At 42.9% G+C, this 22,559-nt stretch overlaps 1 protein-coding gene across 2 annotated transcripts in view; it reads right to left on the reverse strand.

Moving 5' to 3' along the window:
* Positions 1-590: 590 nt before the first annotated feature.
* The window catches only part of kremen1 (kringle containing transmembrane protein 1), a 76,740-nt gene continuing 54,771 nt past the window's right edge, over positions 591-22,559 (reverse strand). Inside the window, exons 4-10 of one of the 2 annotated variants that reach the window (XM_080434026.1) lie at positions 15,659-15,783; positions 12,922-13,075; positions 11,591-11,700; positions 10,788-11,010; positions 7,346-7,561; positions 5,092-5,176; positions 591-3,545 (exon numbers count right to left, since the gene is read on the reverse strand). In XM_080434026.1, the coding sequence (XP_080290152.1) occupies positions 3,386-3,545; positions 5,092-5,176; positions 7,346-7,561; positions 10,788-11,010; positions 11,591-11,700; positions 12,922-13,075; positions 15,659-15,783 (1,073 nt within the window). In that variant the 3' untranslated portion in view covers positions 591-3,385. Of the gene's footprint in view, positions 3,546-5,091; positions 5,177-7,303; positions 7,562-10,787; positions 11,011-11,590; positions 11,701-12,921; positions 13,076-15,658; positions 15,784-22,559 lie in introns of both variants that reach the window. The other variant, XM_080434025.1, reaches the window with a different exon arrangement.

Below are 22,559 nucleotides of genomic sequence, written 5' to 3' on the forward strand. Positions count from 1 at the left end.
TCTGGTCAAGTTTACCGAGTAAAAAGGGTTTAAGTGGTTAAGTTATTTTCGTACAACGGAGCAAAACTTAGGGTTTAGGCGTGCAGTCACGAGTGCTCAGGTTGATGAACCTCTCTTAAGTTTGTTTCCTTGAATGAAGCTGAATAAAGAGCATGCCATGCAAGTGGGGGCCAAATGCACTGTAATTGCATTGACATTTGTTGTGCGGAACAAATCTTATTCTGAAACAACGGCACTTGCTATGCCAGTGGTGCGGTGGCAGATTGTGTGACCTTTCACAACCAGTTTAAATGTCACAGCAACGCACGGAAATGTCGGAACGGAACCTGCAGAGTGCCAAGGATTGGGTTTGTTTTTGGGTATGCTGTTTGTTTTGAACTGTTTGCGTTGGAAACAAAGTGGCCAGTAGAAGGTCCATTCTGTCAGGGTTGGATTTGTTGTGGGGCGGGATCATGCATTTCCTTTTGGGAAATGTAGACTGTCTGATATGTTTGATCAAAATGTAACAATTTAATACAACATGTATTAACCCTGGTGTCCCTCTTTTGGGTAAGTAAAATCTTTTCAAAATCTGTCAAAAAAAAAAAATATTTATTTTAAATACAAGCTCACAATGCGTTGTGATGTGACGCATTTTCGAGCTTGTTGATCTGATTATTTTCGCTACTTGTCGCACAACAAAGTATGTCCTCCCTCTGCTTTTAAAAATTTTACAAATCAAACCCTGCATCCTGAAAACTTAAATAATGTACAGCTGTCGAAGAAAAACAACAAAACAGTGTTCCACCTCCAAGCTAAGTGTTGATTGATGAACAAGAACAAAAAGCACTTTGATGTGACTGTCTCTCAGCTGCTTCGCCGAGATACAAAATGAAAGAGCAAACAAAAAATGTCATTATTCCCACATTGAATTACACAATATACAACAACATTCACCCCCCCCCCCCCCCCCCCCCCCTCCCGTAATCAAAAGACAACTTAACGCGAACAATATGTTCAGTAAATGTCCGAGACTACACACACATAAGAGCACACAAGAGATGAGAAACATAAACAAAATGTTCTTGTAAAGCTTTGTCTGTTTCTACTCAATTTAAAAAAAACTAAACAATATATCTGTTCAGAAAAGAAAAACAAAAAAAAGTCATCACCTGAATCTTATCATTTAATATCTCTTAAATATAAAGGTTCCTGTAAAAGCTGTCATTGTGTCCACAATGGACTTAAGTTACTTACTATTATTTAAAAATTACTATAACTTGATTTATGACAATCGCTAATTTTGCAAAAAAAAAGTATGCATCCATATCTATGGTGGAATATCTGTTTCTGGAGTGAAAACCCTCTCGTTCCTTTGGACAATATTGCCATTTTAAAGAGGTGCACACAGCCCTCTGAGAGAAGCCAGTGGGCTTTGTGGAAGGAATGGATGTTGGATTTTTGGAGAGGAGTGGAGAGAGGCGATCCTTAAGGCACTCGAATGCCATCAAACCGGAAAGGCTGCCGCCCACAGCCATGTAGAGAACCTCACATCTTCCCCGGGCTCCCTAAATGGCAGTTGTCTACAACCTTAAATCACCCAACGCCTTTTTGCTTCGTGATGCTATTTTCTTCTCTCTGCCCAACGTCCGCACACGGGTTCAGTGATGTGGTGGTAATAGTTATTCTCACTCTCTTTTTTATTTTTTATTTCGGAGTGGTGATTCACTCCCAGAGTTAACTGCCATATCTACCGTCTTTATGGTTTATTCATCCCCCATTCTCTCCTCTGATAGTTTGTGTTCAACAGAAACAGTAACACTATGAATAGTGAATATTGAACTAATACGGATCTTTTCGACTAGAAGAACTAAGTGAACCGCGCTGTGCTGTGAAATGTATTGTTTCCATGCGCCACGGCTCGGTTTCAGAGCCTTGCTCAGGAGGTGGTACTAACCACCAACGTATCGTTGCTGTCGGGCAGAAACCTCTTATCTCCATATTCTAAATTTTTGTGTTTTTTCACAAATTAACGCCCGACTTGATCATACTACGGCGTCACACAAAAGTATCAAAAGTAGCAGATCTGCAAGCTCGAAACGCGGTGCAAAGCGACGCGTTTCGAGCTTGTAGATCTGTTACTTTTGATACTTTTGAATTTGAATCCTGACAAGTAATAGTTTTGGACATAATGAGGTTTCCACCCAACAGAGACGATATCATTTCAATAGTGGATCTACAAGCTCACATGTTGTGAGGCTATTTGTTGCTTTTTATTAGTAAATTGTTCTGTGTACCTTCTCCATCACTGGTGGTTCTAGCTAAAATGGAGAAGTAAACTAAAAGCACATCGCAGAACTTCAAAGGTTCTGGAAAGTTTCAGGTTCTGGAAGGTTCTGGGTTACCCTTTGTAGTCGAAAAGAGACATAAGAGTTCAGTTTCCCATAACAACTCTGGATGGCGGTCATTTCTCTACATGAGGCAGTCAGGAGAGTTGAGTAAAAATGGATGTCTATTCCACTTTGTGTGTCCATGTCACATACATGTGTCTCCTCCTCCCCCATCATTCCCTTGCTAGCAATGAAGCTTTGGTCACCGTTTTGACTCAGAAGCACCTGGAAGAGTCACGCGTCCCCGTTTTGACTATTGCGCTTAGGGACAGTGAAGTCGGCCATTTTGTGCCTGGCTGTGGAGTACCTTCGGGGGCGGACCGGTACTCTGGAAGGGTTTTTTGGAGGGCAACATGCTCTGGCCCTCAGCCTGTCTTGGGACAGGGAACTCCAGTGACTAGGGACGTGCACAATGGGGATGGAACCTCAAGCGGCGGCAGTGCCTCGAGAGGTAGAGCGGGCCGCTTGGGATTTGGAAGGTTCCCGGTTCGATCCCCGGCTCCCCCTGGGTTAGTGTCTGGGTTAGTGTCCTTGAGCAAGACAGGTTGGTGCCTTGCATCGTTTTCCTCTGCCGTCAGTGTGTGAATGTGTGTGTGAATGGGTGAATGTAATGCACATTGTAAAGCGCTTTGGATAAAGGCTCTGTATATGAATGCATCATTTACCATTACTAAGAGTGCATGTGAACCCCACTCGTCTTTGTCTCGGAGCGCTGTGATATCCTCCTTGCTCTTGTCGCAGGCAGCAGACACCGACACCCTCCGTCCTCTCTTCTTTGGTGCTGAGCTAGGGGAGGGCTCGGCTAATGGGCCGTTTAGTAGCAGTCAGTCGCCATTAGCCACTCGTTAGGTCATTAGCTCGTTAGCTTATCGCGCCCACCCCTTCCCATAGAGTTTAATTGTCTGTGGGGCCTTGCCTCTGACGGGCCTGGGCACAGAGTAGTGGTAGTACTGGCGGTAGTAGTGGTGGTAGTAGTAGTAGTGGTGGTGGTGGCTGTTGGTTGGGGTGCAGTAGCCCTAGTTGCCCACCAGGGGGCTGAGGTCTCCGTGGTGGTTTTTCAGCTTCTTCTTGAACAGGGAGATGGTGGACGGCCGGTACAGGATGATCCAGGGTTCGGAGGATGCCGTGCTCTGGCTGCAGCTGTCCGACCCGCTGACCGTTGGGATGCTTTGAGACCTGCGAGGTGGAGAAGAGACCGATGGGGTGTAGCGTTAGTATAGTTGACTAAAACTAACGAAATAACCAAAGTTAGGATTGAAAAACATTTTTTGTTTACTGAAATCAAACAAGGCAAAAAAAAAAAAACTAACACACTGTTAGTGTTTACTTACTTACTTAGTTTTAGTCTTTGACAATAATTCATACATGAGCCTATTATTTTGGGTGGATATGAATTCTTATCTTGCAATATTTTTAGCTGTGCAAAATGGTAAAAAAAAATATCTGAATTTGTCTTTTGCTGCCAATGTCTGATGTTAAAGAGCTGGTGCCATGTTTTTGCACTTTTTCTGTTTTTCATGTGTCTATGAGGTTGATAGAACTTCATTAAGCCCCCCGGTGGTGTTTTTATGGTGTTTTATGTCTTCTCTGACTATTTGGAGTTTCTTCCTGGAGGCTGAAACCTTGAGGGTCAAACGTGCCAATAGAGAAACAGCGCTTTAGTGACATCACAAAGCCATACCCTCCCCCTCATTATCATAACACAACAGGTGTGGGCATGAGGAGGAGGAGGGACTAGGACAGGTGGGTGGTGCTAAGGTGGTGGAGGAGGTGCTAAGGTGAGAACCAGGTATACTTAATGAACTGGAGGCGTGTCCACATAAAAACAACATTTTAACACTTACTGTACACTTTTTTTTTTAAATCCTTACATAATAATAATACCTTATGATCAGGTTTTAGGGTTGAAAAATATCATGGCACCCCATCTTTAACAACAATGGACAGTACTACCAGTGCTACATTTTGGTGTCCTAAAACGCGTATGATTGAGTTCACAATTGGTTCCCTCGCTAAGTTTCCAATGCTTCTTACCATGGTGTTTTTAATGTACTGTACGCAGAAAACAAGGTCTGTGGTGAACACAATAGAGTTTCATGCTTTGTTCGGACATAAATCATAACCCGTTAATATGTCAGCCGTGGACTTTGAAGTTAACATGCTTTTTCAAACTTTGATTAACCGCGTATGTTGTTCAAAAGAAATCACAACAAGTGTGTTCATTTGTGGAGATTATCTTGTTGAGCAGAACGTGTCGTATTATGGTAAAATGGCTTTGTTTGCTACAAGAGCTTATTTTCATAATTTGTCCAACATGCGACACAATAACTCCATTGGAAATCTGTGGTGGGAACTGGGAACCCGCCGCGGAGGTAACTACAAAAAGACATCGTCCTCTTATGCTTAAAGGGATATTTCACTTTCAAACATGTTTTCATTATTATTAAATTTTTCCATTTTCCCTGGGAAAATGTCACAGGGACGTAACCCCCCTTTACCCTTGAAAACCCCTTGACGGTTGACGCTGAGTTCCAAGAAGGGAGGCATGGGGTCCACTTTTTTACAATCTTAGGTATGACCCGGCCCGGGGATTAAACCCCAACCTCCCATTGCCAGGACGGACACTCTAACCACAAGGCCACTGAGCTAGCATGACAATGTATAAATGGGGCTTTGTTGTGACGGCGGTCAAGGACGTCTCCTCCTTGCACCTCATACTTACTTGACTGTCATATGCAGAAGTAACTTGGCCACCATGGCGATGACCGTCAGAGTGAGCAGGGCGGCCAGAGCGTAGATGGTCCACACTGTCAGAGAGAGAGAGAGAGAGAGAGCCGTTAGCGGTCAAACAGCAGGGGGCGAACAAATGGAACAAGACTTGGAGAGGAACCAGGAGGAAAAGCCACACCTGTTAGCAATGTTCACCCAGAGAGTGGGTGATACCTAGCCAGCGCTATGATGTGATTAGGGCTGCCACAATCGCCACATTTTAGTTGGCGATTAATTGTTGTACAAATAATTGCGATTTTCAATTTACTTGTGTTTTTGGCAGAAGAGTATGTTAAATACATCAAAATTACTTTTCTGTTTGCTTTTTTAAGATTTTCAAACAAATATTGCACATATGGAAGATATAACAAATTACTTAAATATACACAGAAATGACTGACAATAATGTATTATGGACAAAACAGGCCATAATACATAACTATTTAATACTTTCAGAAAATGACAAAAATAGCGGAAAGAGCTGACCTACAAGCTTATAACGCATCGTAATGAGACGCTATTCCCACAGTTTTTCAAAAGAGGAATTCATACATGACGAACGGAAACGATTGTGACGATTACGCAAAATGACTGCGATTATCTCAAATAACTGCGACCGGGGGGGCGATTATGTAATAACTGCGAGCAGGTCTTTTACACATCGCAGCGGCGCGAACAAATCGAACAAGACTCGGAGAGGAACTGGGAGGATAGGCGCCCCGCTCGGCGGCCACACCTGTTAGCAATGTTCAGCCAGAGAGTTGTCTGGGCTGGATGATACATGGCCAGCGCACATCTGTTATTGTCTGATGTCAGGAACACAAGAGGCTGCCTTCTGAGGGCAAGACTCCTCGGAGCGAGAAAAGAATCATGTTTATGAGCCGAGTAGAGTTACATGGAGCTGATCTGTCCGTCCCGCACTGATTTAATGACACGTCCAATTGTGTTCAAGTCTATAAACATCAGTGGTGGAAGAAGTACACTTGTTTTTTACTTAAGTATGAGTAGCAATATAAGTAAACATACTCTAATTTTTTAAAATTCGTCAAACCTTTTCAAAAATAGCACGTGATGCGACACGTTGTGAGCTTGTAGATTGGCTATTTTTAAATCTTCAAGGTATAAAATAGGTAGCTTAAGTGTTTAATGTATGCTTCGTAATAATCAAATTTATAAAGTATGCCGTCAAATTATTGTAGTTGAATAAAAAGTACATTTGCCTCTAAGATGTAGTGGACCAGAAGTATCAAAGTATAAAAAGTAGTAAAAGTACCTCAAAATAAGTACAGTACTTGAATATCTGTACTTAGCTACAGTGCTTTCCACCCCTGCGGCAGACACTTCATGCTGAGTCACTCAGAGTGTGGCGTTACTTCAGAGCGTCATATTAGTTCTGGATGATATATAACTTAGCAGCGATAGACCGATAGTACGATGTTTATGTAGCCAAAACATTGATATTTCCCATGTGTAAAAATACTTCCCCAGGGAATGTGAATGTGAGTTGAATTTGTCATGTATCCTTCATAAAAATAGTTCTATAACAGAGTCTGTAACACAACTACCCTGGTGGTCTTGGGTTTTGCAACAGCACCCTGTGCCTCAGTGGCCGAAGAAACCAAAGACAAAGAAACCGAAATCATGCTAACACGAATCCTGTCACAATTATTACATAAACGCCTGATCACAGTTATTTGAGATAATCGCAATTATTTCACATAATCGTCAGAATCATTTCCATCCATCTGTGTACATTCATCAGTTGAAAAATGTTCATGCATTTTCAAACATTTTCAATGATAACGGAGATGAGCTGGTTTTTGTTTGGAAAGTAAAGCATTATTAAATATGGCCTATTTTGACCATAGCACATTATTTGTTTTGATTACTGGTACCAGTCATTGTAGTCATTTCTTTATAATAATATATTATATTCAAGTTATGCCCTGTGCGATTTCTGTTTTAAAAAGCCTGAGGCAAACAGAAATGTAACTTTTTATGTTACAATGTTCAATGTCTAAGACACAATTAATCGTCAAGTACAATTTAATTATCATGACAGCATTAGCCCCAAAAAAACAAAGAGTCCCAGAAAGGCCCAGCAGAAGGTGAGAGAGGTTTAGGTATACAGTATATATATATATATATGGTGGGTGGGAACATACTAGCGCTGTGGCCGGTGGTCTCGCTGCGTCCAGCCCACTGACCTGGCATGTTGTGCTCCGGTTTACCGGGACTGGACGTGATCACGTAGAGGATCTGGGAGGAGCGGCCGTTGCCGGTACCGTTGGAGCGTTCGGTGACGGCGCCGGGGCCCACCCGCGGCCCCGCCGTGCTGGACACCTCCTCTAGTCTGTCCTCCCCAAACTCTTCCTCATCCTCCTCCTCATCCTCGTCCTGCACCGTTCTGGTGCTTCTCAGCGCTGGAGAGAACACGAGAACAAATCAGAATCACTTTTATTGTCACACCACAGGTTTACAGGTGTAGAGAAGTGGGTGAAAGTATTTTTTTTGTGCAAGCTCCATCATTCGTAGTTTTCAGGAAGAAAAGGGGGTGGGGGGGGAGAAAAACTTTAACGAAACTGATGAAGAAGACAAATCTGACATTTACACAAATGTTTTTGAGACGTTTCTATGCATTCACCCATATGTTTGATTAGAGTGTGAATTGACCGTATTCTAAGTCAGTGGTTCTCAACCTTTTTAGGCCGGGACCCGCCCCAAAAATCACGTGGGGAGTGGGACTCCTCTGGGGGTCCCGACCCACAGGTTGAGAACCACTGTTCTAAGTGGTGGTCTACCCCCAAGAGACCACCAAATAAATGTATGTTTTGGTTTGTGAACCCCTGCTGCTGTAGTGTTCTGTGTAGTTGAAACCAAACCCTGTGAATCCCATGCAGAATGCAGACACTACTTGGCCCGGCTCTGTACATCTCCTTCATGAATGGTGGCTGCTTGTTAAACCAGTGTGGGATTTTTTCACATAATAACTCAACCTGCCTGTGACGTTCCCAGAACGCCCCACATGTTCCCCATTTCACCGCCGTCGGGCAGAAACCTAGTATCTCTATATTTAGACTTTTTGTTTTTAAGTTTTTTTTAATTTAATGCCCTATTTCGTCTAAACATACTCACATAGAAGTAGCAAGAATAGCTGATCTATAAGCCTAATTTTGGAATTTTTGTGTGTGTGCGTGCGTGTGTGCGTGTATGTGTATGTGTCCGTGCGTGTGTGCGTGTGTGTGCATGTGTGTGTATTATAAATATTGAATCAATGAAAAGTATTAACAAGAGCCTGTAACTAATGACAGAACTACATTGGATCCATTGGAACACAGGTTATTTTTTTCCATTTCCTGAAAAGTAACGACTTTGGACATACAAGCTTTCCACGATACAGCGGCGATTTGCAAACAAAATGAAGCGTTTCAAACTCCAGCTCAGCTGAACGCATTCTTCCGACGTCATCTGAGAGTGTTTATCCTGAAATTACCATCCTGCCAGACCATTCAGCACACGTATGGACCATGGACACGTTATTCTCTCTGTCTGTCTGTGTCTCTATACTGTAACTCTGTATCTTCTTTCTAGAGCTGGGCTAATAGTATATATTATTATAATAATTATACTTTGTTGTACAATGCTGGCGGGCAAAATCAGCGAGCCGATAATATTTACAGTACAGTAGGGCTGTGAATCATCTGCTATCTCACGATTCGATTCAGATTTTTTCAAAACAACATTTTTTCTCGATTCAAAACGATTCTCCATTCAAAACATAGGATTTCAGGATCTACTCCAGTCTGCTGGCATGAGAGCAGAGTACATTTACGTAGCTTTTATAATTGTAAAGGTTTTATCAACTGATAATAATGTAAACACACAAAGGTAAATCCAAGATCCCCCAAAAATCTAATCAAAATTAAAATCATTTTTTGGAAAATTAGAATCGATTCTGACAGTAGAATCGTGATTCGTATTCAAATCAATTTTTTTCTGACACCCCTACAGTACAGACCTTGTCAGAGTACTATGAAATAATCGTTCATTAATTGTAATCGAGGCAAAAGTTTGAAATAATCGTGATATTTATTTGTCATAGTCATATTTTTTTTTTATTTTCTATCTACCCACAAACCACTCTGTTAGCATGATGTTCTCCTTCAACATTTCCCTTGTCCCCCAGTCCTTCTCTGCGTATCTGTAAAAAATACGACTTGAGGCAACAACACCTCTCTCTTTATGGGGTGACCCTTTCTTATTAAATGCCTCACATCATTTCTAGGCTGCCAAGCCAGGAATGAGATACAAGCACAGGGAGAATTGTCTGCGTGTCCACGGGGTCAGATTCTGACCTTCTGATATTGTTTTTCAGTATGGAACACCAGCAGGCAACGACATGACAGAGAATTACAAATGGAGGCTGGTGGAGGTGGATGAGGGGGGCAGATTGGCTCCTAGTGTGGCTGTGACACAGAGCCTGAATGTCAGCCACGTTGAAATGTCTCTAGGGCTGGGCAATATGACTTCAAATCAATATCACAATTATTTCACACTTTTGCCTCAATTACGATTATTAAAACAAAAAAGTGAAAATATCAGGTCTTGTCACTATGAGTAAAATATCGGCTATTTTAGCACACCACCACAGTACAAGAAAGTATAATACAGCTAGGACTTAAATGATTGATGCGACAAAATGATTTAGTCGCTTAAAAGAAAAAAGACTATTGGAGTTTTTGGGTTGATTCGTTGATATGCCTTTTTTTTTGTTAGCAAAAAAGAGCTTCTCAATTATTTGTTTATCCAACATAAGCAAGATTAAGTAAGTTATTGGTTCTAAATGTCGGTTTTAATATATCTTTCAGTTAATTGCCCAGCACTAGTGTTTGCATTGCTTGTGCCTAAAAAGTTTTATCTGCTCTGAATACTGCAGTGAGTATGCACCTTATTTATATATGGATATATCTGGGGGGGGGGGAAACAGCCGACGCAGCTTAAAATGCAAACAGCATACCTTAAGTTTATGGGTTCCTAGAAAAACAAAACATTTAAAAGGCAAGCGTCACCCGGGGGCCTGTGAAGCATTGGCCAGCAAATGAAAAGAGAATAGCGCCTGGCGGAGCTGCCATATCTGCCTCGCCAAGAGGCTAAGAGGCATTAGTCTGCTCAATTTAACAGCGATGAGGGAGCCAGGTTGCTATGCAAAACTGTCACACGAGCCAGGGCGTCAAGCTCCACACCTGCACATGCAAATAACGCTCTCGCGGAGAGAGAGAGAGAGAGAGAGGCGCTTTCGGTGGCGTTGGGATTACGATATCACTCCAAAAACAGAGAAAAAGAAAGTCTGTAAAAAGTCTGTAAAAGACTGCAATGTCATTTCAACATGACTTTGTTTGTATAGATGTAACCCCTTTGCAACGTGGATATGTACAGATGTATATTGTCGGACAGAAAACGTATTTTAGTCTTTCATGTTTTTTCACTCCCCTAAATTAATTCCCTACTTTGTCGTAAACGAAGGTCGTGCAAAATAAAATGTTGAAAGTGAAAATGAAAGTGGTTAAGTCTATCTGTTTCCACCCAAAAGCGACGACATAACACGTTCCTACAAAGCAATGTGCCGGAGCTGCTGGTCTTGTACCGTACCTTGGTAGAGCATGGCGAACCCCTGGGCCTGGTTGGTGCGGTCCGAGTAGAAGTAGAGGATGACATAGTCCCCCGTGACGTTGACCAGGCTGCGCGGCGGGTTGCGGCCGTCGAAGCGCGCCACCACCTGGTTGGTGTAGCCGTCCAGCAGCTCCACCATGTCCGTCTGGTCGGAGATGTCGAAGAAGGTGAAGTTGAAGAGGATGGCCGACGCGCCGGTCACCTGGATGTACGGTAGGGGTGCAACAGTTAAACTATTTTATCTAACGATATAATAAGAATTGATAATCGATCATTTAACTGATTAAAGACCTGAGGCCTATTCTACAAATGCCTTCTAAATCAGTAGTTCTCACATTACACTTTTTTCAAAAATGTTAAAAAATAGCAGATGTAAGCTCGCTGTGAGCTCGTATATCTGCTATTTTTTAATAGCCAACACAAAAATCTAAAATGACATGGATGCTCTCCCGGTTTTAATGGGTTCATAAAAGAATCTATTAATAATTAATCCCTATTTTGGGCATGTCATATGCAAAAGGTAAAAAGAAAATTGTTGAAAAAAATAACAATCCAAAATTGAGAAAATATGTCCATGCTCACAAGGCGAGCTTGGACCACAATTGAACTTATAGATCGGCTATTTTCACAGTTTTTGCAGGACACTGTTGTGCAACAAAGTATAAAATAAACGTAGGTTAGTTAATCAAATCTTTGATATATAATCTTCTTGATTATTCGATCGATCAAAAAAGTAATCGATAGAACAATCCCTAATATCAGCAAAGAATCGAGGTGCCTACATGGATGGTCCAGTAACAGACACGGCCGGCGTTGTACTTGTCGGGGAAGTCCGGGGAGTAGACGACACCCGAGGGAGAAGAGTAGTTCCCACCGCACGACCCGACTCGCGCTGGACAGGAGAGAGAGAGCACAAGGAGGAGAGAGGGGATCATGGTCAGAGATACAGAACAGATCATTATGGTCCATGAGCCAGAGCCCCAAAATTGAGCAATGATTATCGAAAGAGTGGGCAAAACCATACCTATATTAAATTGTTTATAGGGTCAATATAAGTAAATGTATATTTAAATATGCAAATTAGGCATTTAGTCCATGAAAAACCTTTGACTCCAACATCTTAACAAAATGAAATAAGAATGTTGACTCTGGCTTTGTCCAATGTTCCAATGTAGATTCTGGAAAGTTATGCAAATTCGGGCATATTTTCCTAATGCCTAATTTGCATATTTAAATATACCATTTCAGAAAACTTGTAATACGATAAATCATTGTCTTCATGTAAGTAATCAACTGGGGAAGTTTCATTATGATAACTATTTTTTAAATGTCATTTTTTCACCTGTCATGTACGTATGGGGAAAATAACAAAATGTGTGATAAATATGAAAAAGCTGCTCCTGTGGAAAGGTTATCATATATTTATTTACTTATATTGACCCTACAGTATAAACAATTTAATATAGGTATGGTTTTGCCCACTCTTTCGATAATGAAATCTTGTCTGGCTCATGGACTAATAGATAAATCAGTGATTCTCAACCTTTTATCAGTATTATTTCAAGAACCCCCAGTTTGATATGCATTAGGCTATGGACCCCCCTTTTATCTCTGTGACCCCAGTCTACATTGTAAAATCATCAGTGTTCATTTAACTCTGAGTAAGGGTCCATTTGACCCCCCTGGTGGTCCCCGGACCCGACGTTGGGAACCAGTGGGATAGATAATCATAAATATTGCTCTTGTGATGTCAAAATGCAGCCCACTGTTGTTTATGACGTTATTTAGTTAAGTTAGACTTTTCAATAACAGGTTCATGAGAACAGTTTCTTTACATCATGTGTTAAAATATGTCTGATCAAATTAGATAATTATATATAAGACATGTAATATGACTTAATTATTATAATGGTTTTCATATATATATATATATATATATATATATATATATATATATATATATATATATATATATATATATATATATATATATATATATATATATATATATATACATAAGTGGCTCAATGAAATAGAATAGATTTGGACCAATGATGCTGCAGCTGACCCGAGAGATCATTTATGTAGTAGATAACGTTCATCCCATACTCACTGTCAAAGATGATGACCCATCCGTCTCCACCGCACGGTTGGGTGTGGTCACCGAAGCACACGTGGTTGCACTCCATGCTGGGCGCCTCGCCGTGGGTACGGAGGTCCTGGTCGTTGCCACAGAAGCAGGCGTAACCCGACTCCATTCCAGCCAGCTGTGGACCACAAGAGGCGTTAAGCACGGCGGTTCTCAAATGTCCCCCAAATGAAAATGCATTTGGCTGCGGACCCCCATCCGAAAATATTCCAAGATTTTTTGAAAATAGCCGACGTACAGTATATAGGTTTAAAGTTTTTAAACATATTATGCTGGGGACCCCCCTCAAGGACCCCTGGGGGTCCCCAGATCCCACTTTGAGAATCATAATATATTATATTATATATTATACTTGGTTGACCGGGGTCCCCAAGGCAGTGGTGTGTTCTACCGTGTTACGCTACAGTATATATGTAGTATGATGTGCAGAATGTTTTGAAAAAAAGCGTAGGCCCTCTACTAACAATTTAATCCATTGACCATGCATGAGTGTACGACCACGCGCATGTCGTGCAGGGAATGATTATCGTATGCCCTCCGAAAAAACATAGAACACACCACTGCCCCCAGGGGTCTATCCAGGGTCATGGAGCCCTCCTTTTCTCCCGCTACACAAAATCTGTTCAAAAATAGCAGATCTGGATTTACAAGTAGATCTACACGATCACAACAACACGTTCGGAGCCATTTCCGCAGAATGTTCACAGCAGGGTAGGGACTCCAGAGTTCTTGTGTGGATATAAGGTTTGGACTTTGGAAGAAACCGCATTTTAAAAGAAGGCTGCTCTCTTCGCTATGGAGAAACAAAATAACATAATTTATTTGTGTCTATAGTCATTAGTTTCTGTGCTAATGCTGTAGTTCATGATCCCATGTTGACATTGTTAATAAATGTCTCTGACTGACCTTGGTCTATAGTTTCTCTTATGACTATGAGCTGACTTTAAATCAATAGCACCAAGTGTGCAACAATCATTTAAAATCAAAACAATGAAACTGGTACTGACTGCGCTGCGACGAGGAATGCGAAACCGTCAGAAACCATCACATATCTTGACCCCGACCACCGCCAGGCCCCGGTCGCAGTCAAAAGCGCTATTGTCTCCTGTTGAAAGGGATGCCATTGTGCAATTTTCTGCCACTAAATGAATTCACACAATTGAAGGTACTGCATCATTTCCCACTCTGCCCCCTTTCCTCATGGAATAGGAATTTATGGAGGCTCTCTATACTCTCTCGCCTCTTGCCAAGCCAACATGTGTCAAGCCGACTTCCTCGCTGCATTTTTACAGATGAAGAAATAGTTTGAGAACACCAACATGAATTCCTCTTGTCTAGTGGGGGGCGAATTACCAAGCGATTCACGGGCGAGACTTTTTGGGGGGCATGGAGGTGGTGGGTGGGTGGGTGGGTTGGTGGGTGGTTCTTCTGAATCACTCACTAACTCATCAGACATTCAGACAGGCTCATTGTGACGCAGCCCCATGGGACCTGCATTTCCTGCTGCGGATCTGCATTCGTGACGCTTAGTGACAGTAAGCGGATGACTAAACAGAGAGGCAGATGACGGTGTACCACGCAGTGGTGAAAAGTAATCAAGTACATTTACTCGAAAACTGTTCGTACAATGTCAAGGTACTTTTACTCTCTTGGAGTATTTCAATTTGTCACACTTTAAGCATCTACTCCACTATGTCTCAGAGGTAAGTTTTCACTCCACCACAATTATTTGACATAACAAACATACATTAAGCGCTTGAGCCCTATCGTACACTTAGGCTTTAGAAAATAGCCGATCTACAAGCTCGGCTATTTGCATTGCAACCTGTTGTGAGCTTGTAGATCTGCTATTTCAAAAAAGATTACAAATTTGAGTGCTTTCACTTTGGCACTATTACGTATATTTTGATGCCAATACTTAAATACTTTTAAGTATAATTGTGAATACAGGCCATTTTCTAAAGGCCTAAGTAAAATAAATGTGAGTACTTCTTGCACCACTACCCAGATACTGTATAACGCTCGCGCGCGCGTGGGGTGGGGGGGTAATGTCTCTGTTACAGAGGGTCTAATTCTGGGGGAGCTCAACCCGGATGTGTTGAGAAAGAGAGAGAGAGAGGATGAGCAACCTGGCATGGTTTACAGATGTGGCAACCGATACCAGACCCAGCGAGTTACGTTGAGGAACAATAATTGTTCATTTCCAGCTGTCAGCCTTGATTGCCGACCATGATTTGTCATCTGACGCTCGGCCCGGCTTGAAACCGGAGGTTCAGTCGCGGCGCTTAAGAGTGGAGACTACTCATAACCGCGCCGGGCATCACTGTCTGTTCATTCATCAGGAAATATACTTCAACAAAATGACAGCCTGGCCCATTACAGCTCGCCTGATCACTGCGGTTGCTTAATGTTCCTTTTAGGGAATTAAATATAGACACGCTATGTTCTGCACACACCTATAAAAGGAGACAGGTGCGTAGGAGAGAGCCCAGAGGCATACAGTACAAATCGGAGAGACACATGCGCAATATCTATACTTGCAATTAAAACAATGATCTTACATTACGGCTGGGCGTTAAGACTTCAAATCAATGTTATCGTTTATCGTAGATCTGCTATTTTTGGCTAATGGCCCCCACCACAGAATTTGGATGCTGGGGTTCAAGTGGTAATAAAAAAAAACAGTTACAAAACATGTCACCTTGTATCGCTGTTTCCTGCAGAAGCTGATGCAGTTCTGGATGGTGAGCTTGTTGGAGGTCTCGCTGGTCCCTGTCAGGGTGGGGGGGTCACCGCTGTCTTTGAAGCAGCCCAGGTTCCCTGGCACTGTGGGACACACATAGAGGTGCAACAGTTCATCAAACTAATCCATTTCGTTCATTATAAAAAATAGAAAACGATTTTGGGAAATTGAACATTTTAATTTGGCGTTTTTCCTTCAAAATTGTTTTAAAACTAGCTAAAACAGTCGATCTACAAGCTCACAATGCATCGCGATGCAGTGTTATTCGTGCAGACAGACAGATACAGAGATCTCCATATATGGGCATAAAAGGGAACAGACAGACAGACGTACAACGGGTATTGCATAACCGGGCGGGGCATCCATTCCCAACTTGCATGGTTCCCGAGCAGTTTTTATAAAGGACATCACACGCCCGCAGGTTGTGGAACCTTGTATGGGGCTCATTGCTCCCTTTGAGATTGTCATGGTTTTATGAGTGGAGACGAACGCAGGCCCACCTCACAGGAACGTCTACGTCTATGGGTGACACACTGTGGCCGACTGATGCCACCACCAGCCCAGAGGAAAAAGAAAGGAAATACGTATCTAACCAACATTTTGTGGCCTTTTTTTTGTGTCAGTGGCTTAGACGTAGAGACGCAAATGTGAACCTGACAGAGGAGGAAAGAGGGGGGAGGAGATGGGAAGAGAGGTAGAGAATGAGCGAGGGAGGGGTGAGTGGAAGGCATAGGGACGTTTGAGTCATAACAAGAGTGACGGAATCTAGAATATGTATATTGTCTGGTGTCGTGGAATTCTGCATCAATTAGTAGTTGTTGAGGCAAACGGCGTCTGAGACACGTCACGTTATAAGATAGAAGGTTAATTCATGAGCTCATGGGAGAGGTACGTTAAACATTCCGGGTGGGTGGTGGGGCGGTAGAAACAGGGAGAGAGAGCCTAGTTATATACAAAAGATAAGAGGGGACATTGTTCGTGTCACGGGACCAAGCTGTACTCTAAACAATAGATACCAGACCTGTGCCATCTTGACTGTCCATGACCACAAGGAGTTCCCAATGCAGGTACGCCCAAATATGGAGTGTGTTGGTCGGATTGGCGGTGTGTGAGGGCCGCATATATTAGCCAGAACCTCTGGTAATTGAAAACAACACTTGTTGTCCAGTGCTGTACACAGACCAGAAGGTAGCTAAATCATAAATACCAAGCCCCCTGAGTCACTCAGCGGGTGATCGGTTAACCCCTGCTGCTACCCTGGGGGTAGGAGGAGGGGTTAAAAGGTCAGCGATGTAGGAGGGGGCCAACCCATTTAGAGCTTTGTAAACGATCATGCAAATCTCAAACTCAACTGTAAACTGTACTGGCAGCCAATGTAGAGAGGCCAGGATAGGGGTAACATGGTCCCCCTTCCGCGTACCCGCCAGGAGCCTGTCTGTCTGTCTGTCTGTCTGTCCGTCCATCCATCCATCCATCCATCTCTTCTAACCCAGCTGGGCGTGCCTAGAAGGATTCAGCCATGCTAGGTGCCAGAACCACCTCAACTGCCTCCGTCTGTGCAAAGGAGCTGAGGCTCTACTCCAAGTGTACACTGTACAAATGTTTGTATTGTATTGTATGTATTATGTATTACTGATGAATTGAGTACAATGGACCACATGGACCACAAGCTCCCTGGATTTGTTTGTGTAATCCTTTTAGCATTTACCTTTTACTGTAATGCCTGTACTGTTAACATACTTGTTAATAAAGTATTCAATCAATCAAAAGTCTCTCACGAATGACTGAGCCTCTCACCCTATCCTTAAGGTAGATGCCGGCCACCCTCCTGAGAAAACCCATTTCGGCCGCTTGTATCCGCCTTCTTGTTCTTTCTGTCATGACCCACGTTTTATGAGCCCGGCCGCTGCGTTTTGGACCAGTTGCAGGGACAACAGGGACAGTGTATAGGGAAGTGCAGCAATCCAAGCGGGATGATATGAGGGCGTGGATGATTGTCTCAAGGTCTTGGACAGAGAGACACGCCGACGGTACGGATCTGGATATAACTGGCTTTTACTACTGCATTTAGCAGCTCGTCAAACTTAAAGGCAGTATCAGAGAGCAGCACACCAAGGCTTTTGACATGGGGCTTAACAAGGGTGGACAGGTTGCCAAGACCTTTTTTATCTGATTGACAGAATCATGGGGGCCAAACGGAGCAACTTCAAACTTGCTTTCATTCAGCTGTAGGACGTTTTGTGCCATCCAACACTTTATGTCCTCAATGCAGTTCATAAGGCTGACTAGTTTGTACTGGCGGTTTGGTTTCAGGGGGAGATAAAAGATATGTGTCATCAGAATAACAGTGGAATGGGAACCAGTTCAAGTCAGTGCAGTCAACACCAGCCCTGTACTGGAGGCGGTGTAGGGAGATGCTGTGATCCATAGTATCGAACGACGTACCGATTTTGCTATTACAGTAACATTATTATAAAAATTAGATTTTCAGAAAACTGTTAGGATTTAGAAGGTGTTTTTAGAATCGGCCTCAGGTCTAAAATGGGTTAGTAAGGCAGATTCTTTGCTGTGATAAGCCTGTCTGAAATCTCTCCATGATATTGTTTGTGTAGGTAGGGCAGTAGTTGAGTGAAGATGACCTTTCTGGGGATCTGTAACAACAGGAATGTTAGCTTAGAGATAGGTCTGTAGTTAGTGGGCAGGGAAAGGTCAGAGTTGTTGTTTTTTTAGAGGAAATATAGGACTGGGCAATTAACTGAAAATATATCAAAACTGACATTTAGAACCAATAACCGACTTAATCTTAATCTTATAATGGAAAAGCAGTTTTTCCCCCCAACGAATCGTAACCCTGTATTATACTGTGTAACAGTGGGGGTGTGTAAAAATAGATATCTGCTATTTAGAAATGTTTATAATCATTCATTAATTGTAATCGAAAAGTTTGAAATAATCAGGATATTTAATTTTTATAGCCCTAGATGGAACGGTACCAGCGGCCACTGAGCTATTAATATTAGAGAAGATGCTGGGACCGGCTAAGTCAAAGACATCCTTCAGGAGGGCAGTGGAGACAAAATGAAGGTTTCATGGTGGAAGGGAGGGAGGGAGGGTAGTGTAATGGGTGGGAAGCTGTCCAAATTTGGATGAACAGCTAGGCCAGTGGGACATCAAGTCAAGTGCAACAGCAGCAAATTGAACATCCCGCATCCGATTGCTTCTTCGTTTGTGATTAAAATGGCTTTACTGTTTACTCTTCTTTCACTTTCCAATCTTCCCAGGTGAGATGAATTCAATAAACAAAGGTCAATGTCTCATCTCCAATTAAGTTCCACTGTGAATGTGAAAATGCTTGCCCAAAAGCTGCTCCTTCTTAGTAATTGGATTTTGTATAATCCAACAGAAGGGACCAAAATAACTCATTAAAGGAGAGAGACAGACTGTTATGCGTATGTTGGGGGCCTGGGGTGACACTTAATTCACACCAGCAGTCTTTCACTGCCGTGTTCTGAGAAAGCGACGAGGTTGAATGCATTATCTATGGACAGGAGCAACCGACACTTTCACTGAGGGACGCGTTGCCAGCAACAACAAAAAAAAACGTCAAAGTTGAGAAAAGCTCAACTTTAACACTGCCGCTGTGGGGTATGACACAGCAGCAGCCAACCAGAAGCGCGCTGTGCTCTGAACGGAAGTAGTGAATATTGATAACGTTTTAAATTAGCAGGTGTAGGTGTGAAATTAATCAAGCCTGAGTCTTACCTCAAATGTTTAAATCGTTATACAAACTGCTGGCTTTGATTCTGCTCGGAGCGCCGGAGCTCTCACTGGTACACAACTCATCTAACATTCAACATTTATGACCGTGTCACTCATACTTCGGCTCGGACACGCAATATTTTATTGCATTTTGCAAATGTCTGCACAACAGGCAATCGCTAGCAGCTGCTGGTTTGAATTCAGCGTGAGCTTTATTGTTGCAATCATCAAAGGTCAAGTGGGATAGTTTATTTCAACTATCTGTACCACCACAAAGATGTTTGAGAAGCGTATGGTCCAACTAGAAACAGGAATTTTTCCAGTTTTATTTGAGGCCATTGAGCCACATTAAGCTTCAGGTTGTTTTTTGTTCTTAAATGTTTCAGTATCTTTTTACTTTCTGTTGTTGTTGTTGTGAAAACCAGGATGACTATGAGTCACTATGAAGACCACACACTCGTGACTGGGGACTGGCGGTGTTGCCAACGTAAACCTGACGGCAGTCACAATAGCACTGCTGCATAAACACCATGGGAAACACACTCTGTCTGAGAGAGGCCAAGCTCTTGATAGTGTTTAAACACTTTGACCACATGAACCCTAAGAGTCCCTATTCTGGGCATAATAGGCCAACATTCTGCGAAAATAGCAGATCTACAAGCTCACAATGCGTTGCAACCCGCCCACCCATCTGACCACTTCATATGGTCATAATGGGTGGGCCGTGTGTATTTTCAGAGCATTTACTTTGGTGATCAATCGATCGGGCTTGGATCAGTGGAACTAACATAGTATACTTTAAAGGAGTAGTTCACCCATCAATTACACACCCAATGAAGCCTTGAATTCATCGTGATTCCTAAGCCAATAATTTGATGACCGGCGGAGTTTCCAATAGGAGACTCGATTGAGACTCGAGACTCCTACCGCCTCCTACTCAGTCGGTCATCAAATTATTGGCTTAGGAATGCAACAAAAACTAAAGAACTGTATTCAAGGCTTTATGGGGTGTGTAATTGATAGAAAATAAGTCATACTATTAAACTACTCCTTTAAGGTCCCATTTATCGGTATCACAAAGAAAACGTTTTGTTTTCCAAGGAAAAAATACCACCGATATGTTATTATATTATATTTAAAATCTCAGTGTTTTGCCAATTATTTGGGGGCCCACTTGGGACATCCTCAGGGCCCGCTGGTGGGAATCGCTGATGTAAGGGTTTTAAGCGGTTAAGGAGAGGACAGTGCTAAAGAGACAGAGCGAGAAATAGAGAGAGAGAGAGAGAGATTCTGGGACACTCCCTGCGTCTCACCCACGTTTTCCTGACCGCAAAGTGACCAGCGAGCTCTTGGCCGGCGTGGTGATTTGCCGCTGAGAGAAGGAACAGCGTTTGACAGATGAGGACGCTAAGAGTCATCACTTAAAAGTTCACCACCGCGTGTTCCAACTCCCTCAGACCAGCTATAAATCACACCAAATATACAGTTTTTTCAGTTTTTTTTACAGGCCCGTCCAGCCCCAGGCTTTACGAGAGGATTAATATGACGCTGTGCATCATTTAGAGTGAAGGCTCAGCACCGCTTGTACCAGATTATACCACGAGTTAAGAGGCAATTGTGACAGTTTATGGGGAAATGCGGGCCAATGAATAGGTGCTTCGTATTTTAAGGCTGAGACTATAGGGCTGGGCACTTAACCGAAAATATATCGAAAACCGAAATGCAGAGCCAATAACCGACTTAACCACGCTCATGTAACAAATCAACACAAAAAAAGTTCTAGATAGATTCTTTATAATCGACTTAATTGATTAGTCTGAAGAACCACTTAACACATTGACTGCCAGAGTTTATTCATAATGTACTCACCCCTGTGCCAGCAATTTGCGTGTTTTTTAATTTTTTTGTTTTGTAATTTTTCATTCAAATACATTCTCTGATTGTGTTGTCAAGCACCTACGATTGTTCCACCAGTAGAGAGCAGCACATCCAAACATTGATCACCTCGCTCACCCCCTCCCAAACAGGCCCACGTCATATCCGGTAATTCAAAGGATGTGACGTTTTCGACAATTCCCGTTCCGCTGATCAGCCTGAAAACGACGTGATACACTACGACGATCACTGTTAGTCACCCGGACCAAAGAAAATAGAAGTTGAGCTGTCCGTTTGTCTTTTATACCGTGTGAAAAACAGTGTTTTTCCTTATTCTGGCCGAAAATCACCGGAGAAAAACAGCGTGACCCGGAAATGATTTTTTTTTTTTACATCCGGCTCCGGGTGAGTGTGACGTAAGTGGAAAACGAAAGTGTTGATGAGAAATAAACAAAGCCGTGCGATCACAGATTAAACAATGAAAATTCAAAAGAACGTGTCAACTCGTTCTTAGGAATCCTGGCACTCAAGCGATGGATTTGAAAGAACGTGTAGACGGGATCTTGGCACTGTATGTGTTAAGCTCTGTATTGTACTTCGTTTTACAATGGTGGCATGTAAAAGTAGTGAAAATAGCTCACAACGTGTTGTGCTTGTAGATCTGCTATCTGCGTGATGAGGTCATATCAATAATAACCCCCCCCCCCCCCAGGTCAGGGCAGCCTGGAGCAGCGAAGGAGAGATAAACACCTGGTGAGGAACCGGCAACCTCCCACTGAGCAAGGCAGGCAGGTACCACTTCAATAGCGCCTGTTGAAAAAGAAAAAGCTGTGTGTGTGTGTGTGTGTGTGTGTGTGTGTGTGTGTGTGTGTGTGTGTGTGTGTGTGTGTGTGTGTGTGTGTGTGTGTGTGTGCGTGTGTGTGTGTGCGTGTGTGTGTGTGTGTGTGTGTGTGGGGGTGCTACTGCAGGGCCCGCCAGCCAGATTAAAGTGCAGCAGGCCTCTTTTTTCACCGGGCTTTGACAAGAAGATTGCAGACTACAGTCAGTTTATCTGTCTTTGTGCTCCTCTTGGTCCCAGGGGCTAATGCACAGCGATGGGACCAGCCGAAACGCGGCGGCAGGTGGAGGGATCGTATCGCAGCGGCGGTCCTCCATGGAACCGGAGATGGAAGGAAGGAAGGCGGCATTCTCCGATAACCCCCCCCCCGCCACCCTCCCACCCCCA

Source organism: Gymnoscopelus braueri, assembly GCF_963280865.1.
Source record: "Gymnoscopelus braueri genome assembly, chromosome: 7".
In the NCBI taxonomy this organism is placed as follows: domain Eukaryota; kingdom Metazoa; phylum Chordata; class Actinopteri; order Myctophiformes; family Myctophidae; genus Gymnoscopelus; species Gymnoscopelus braueri.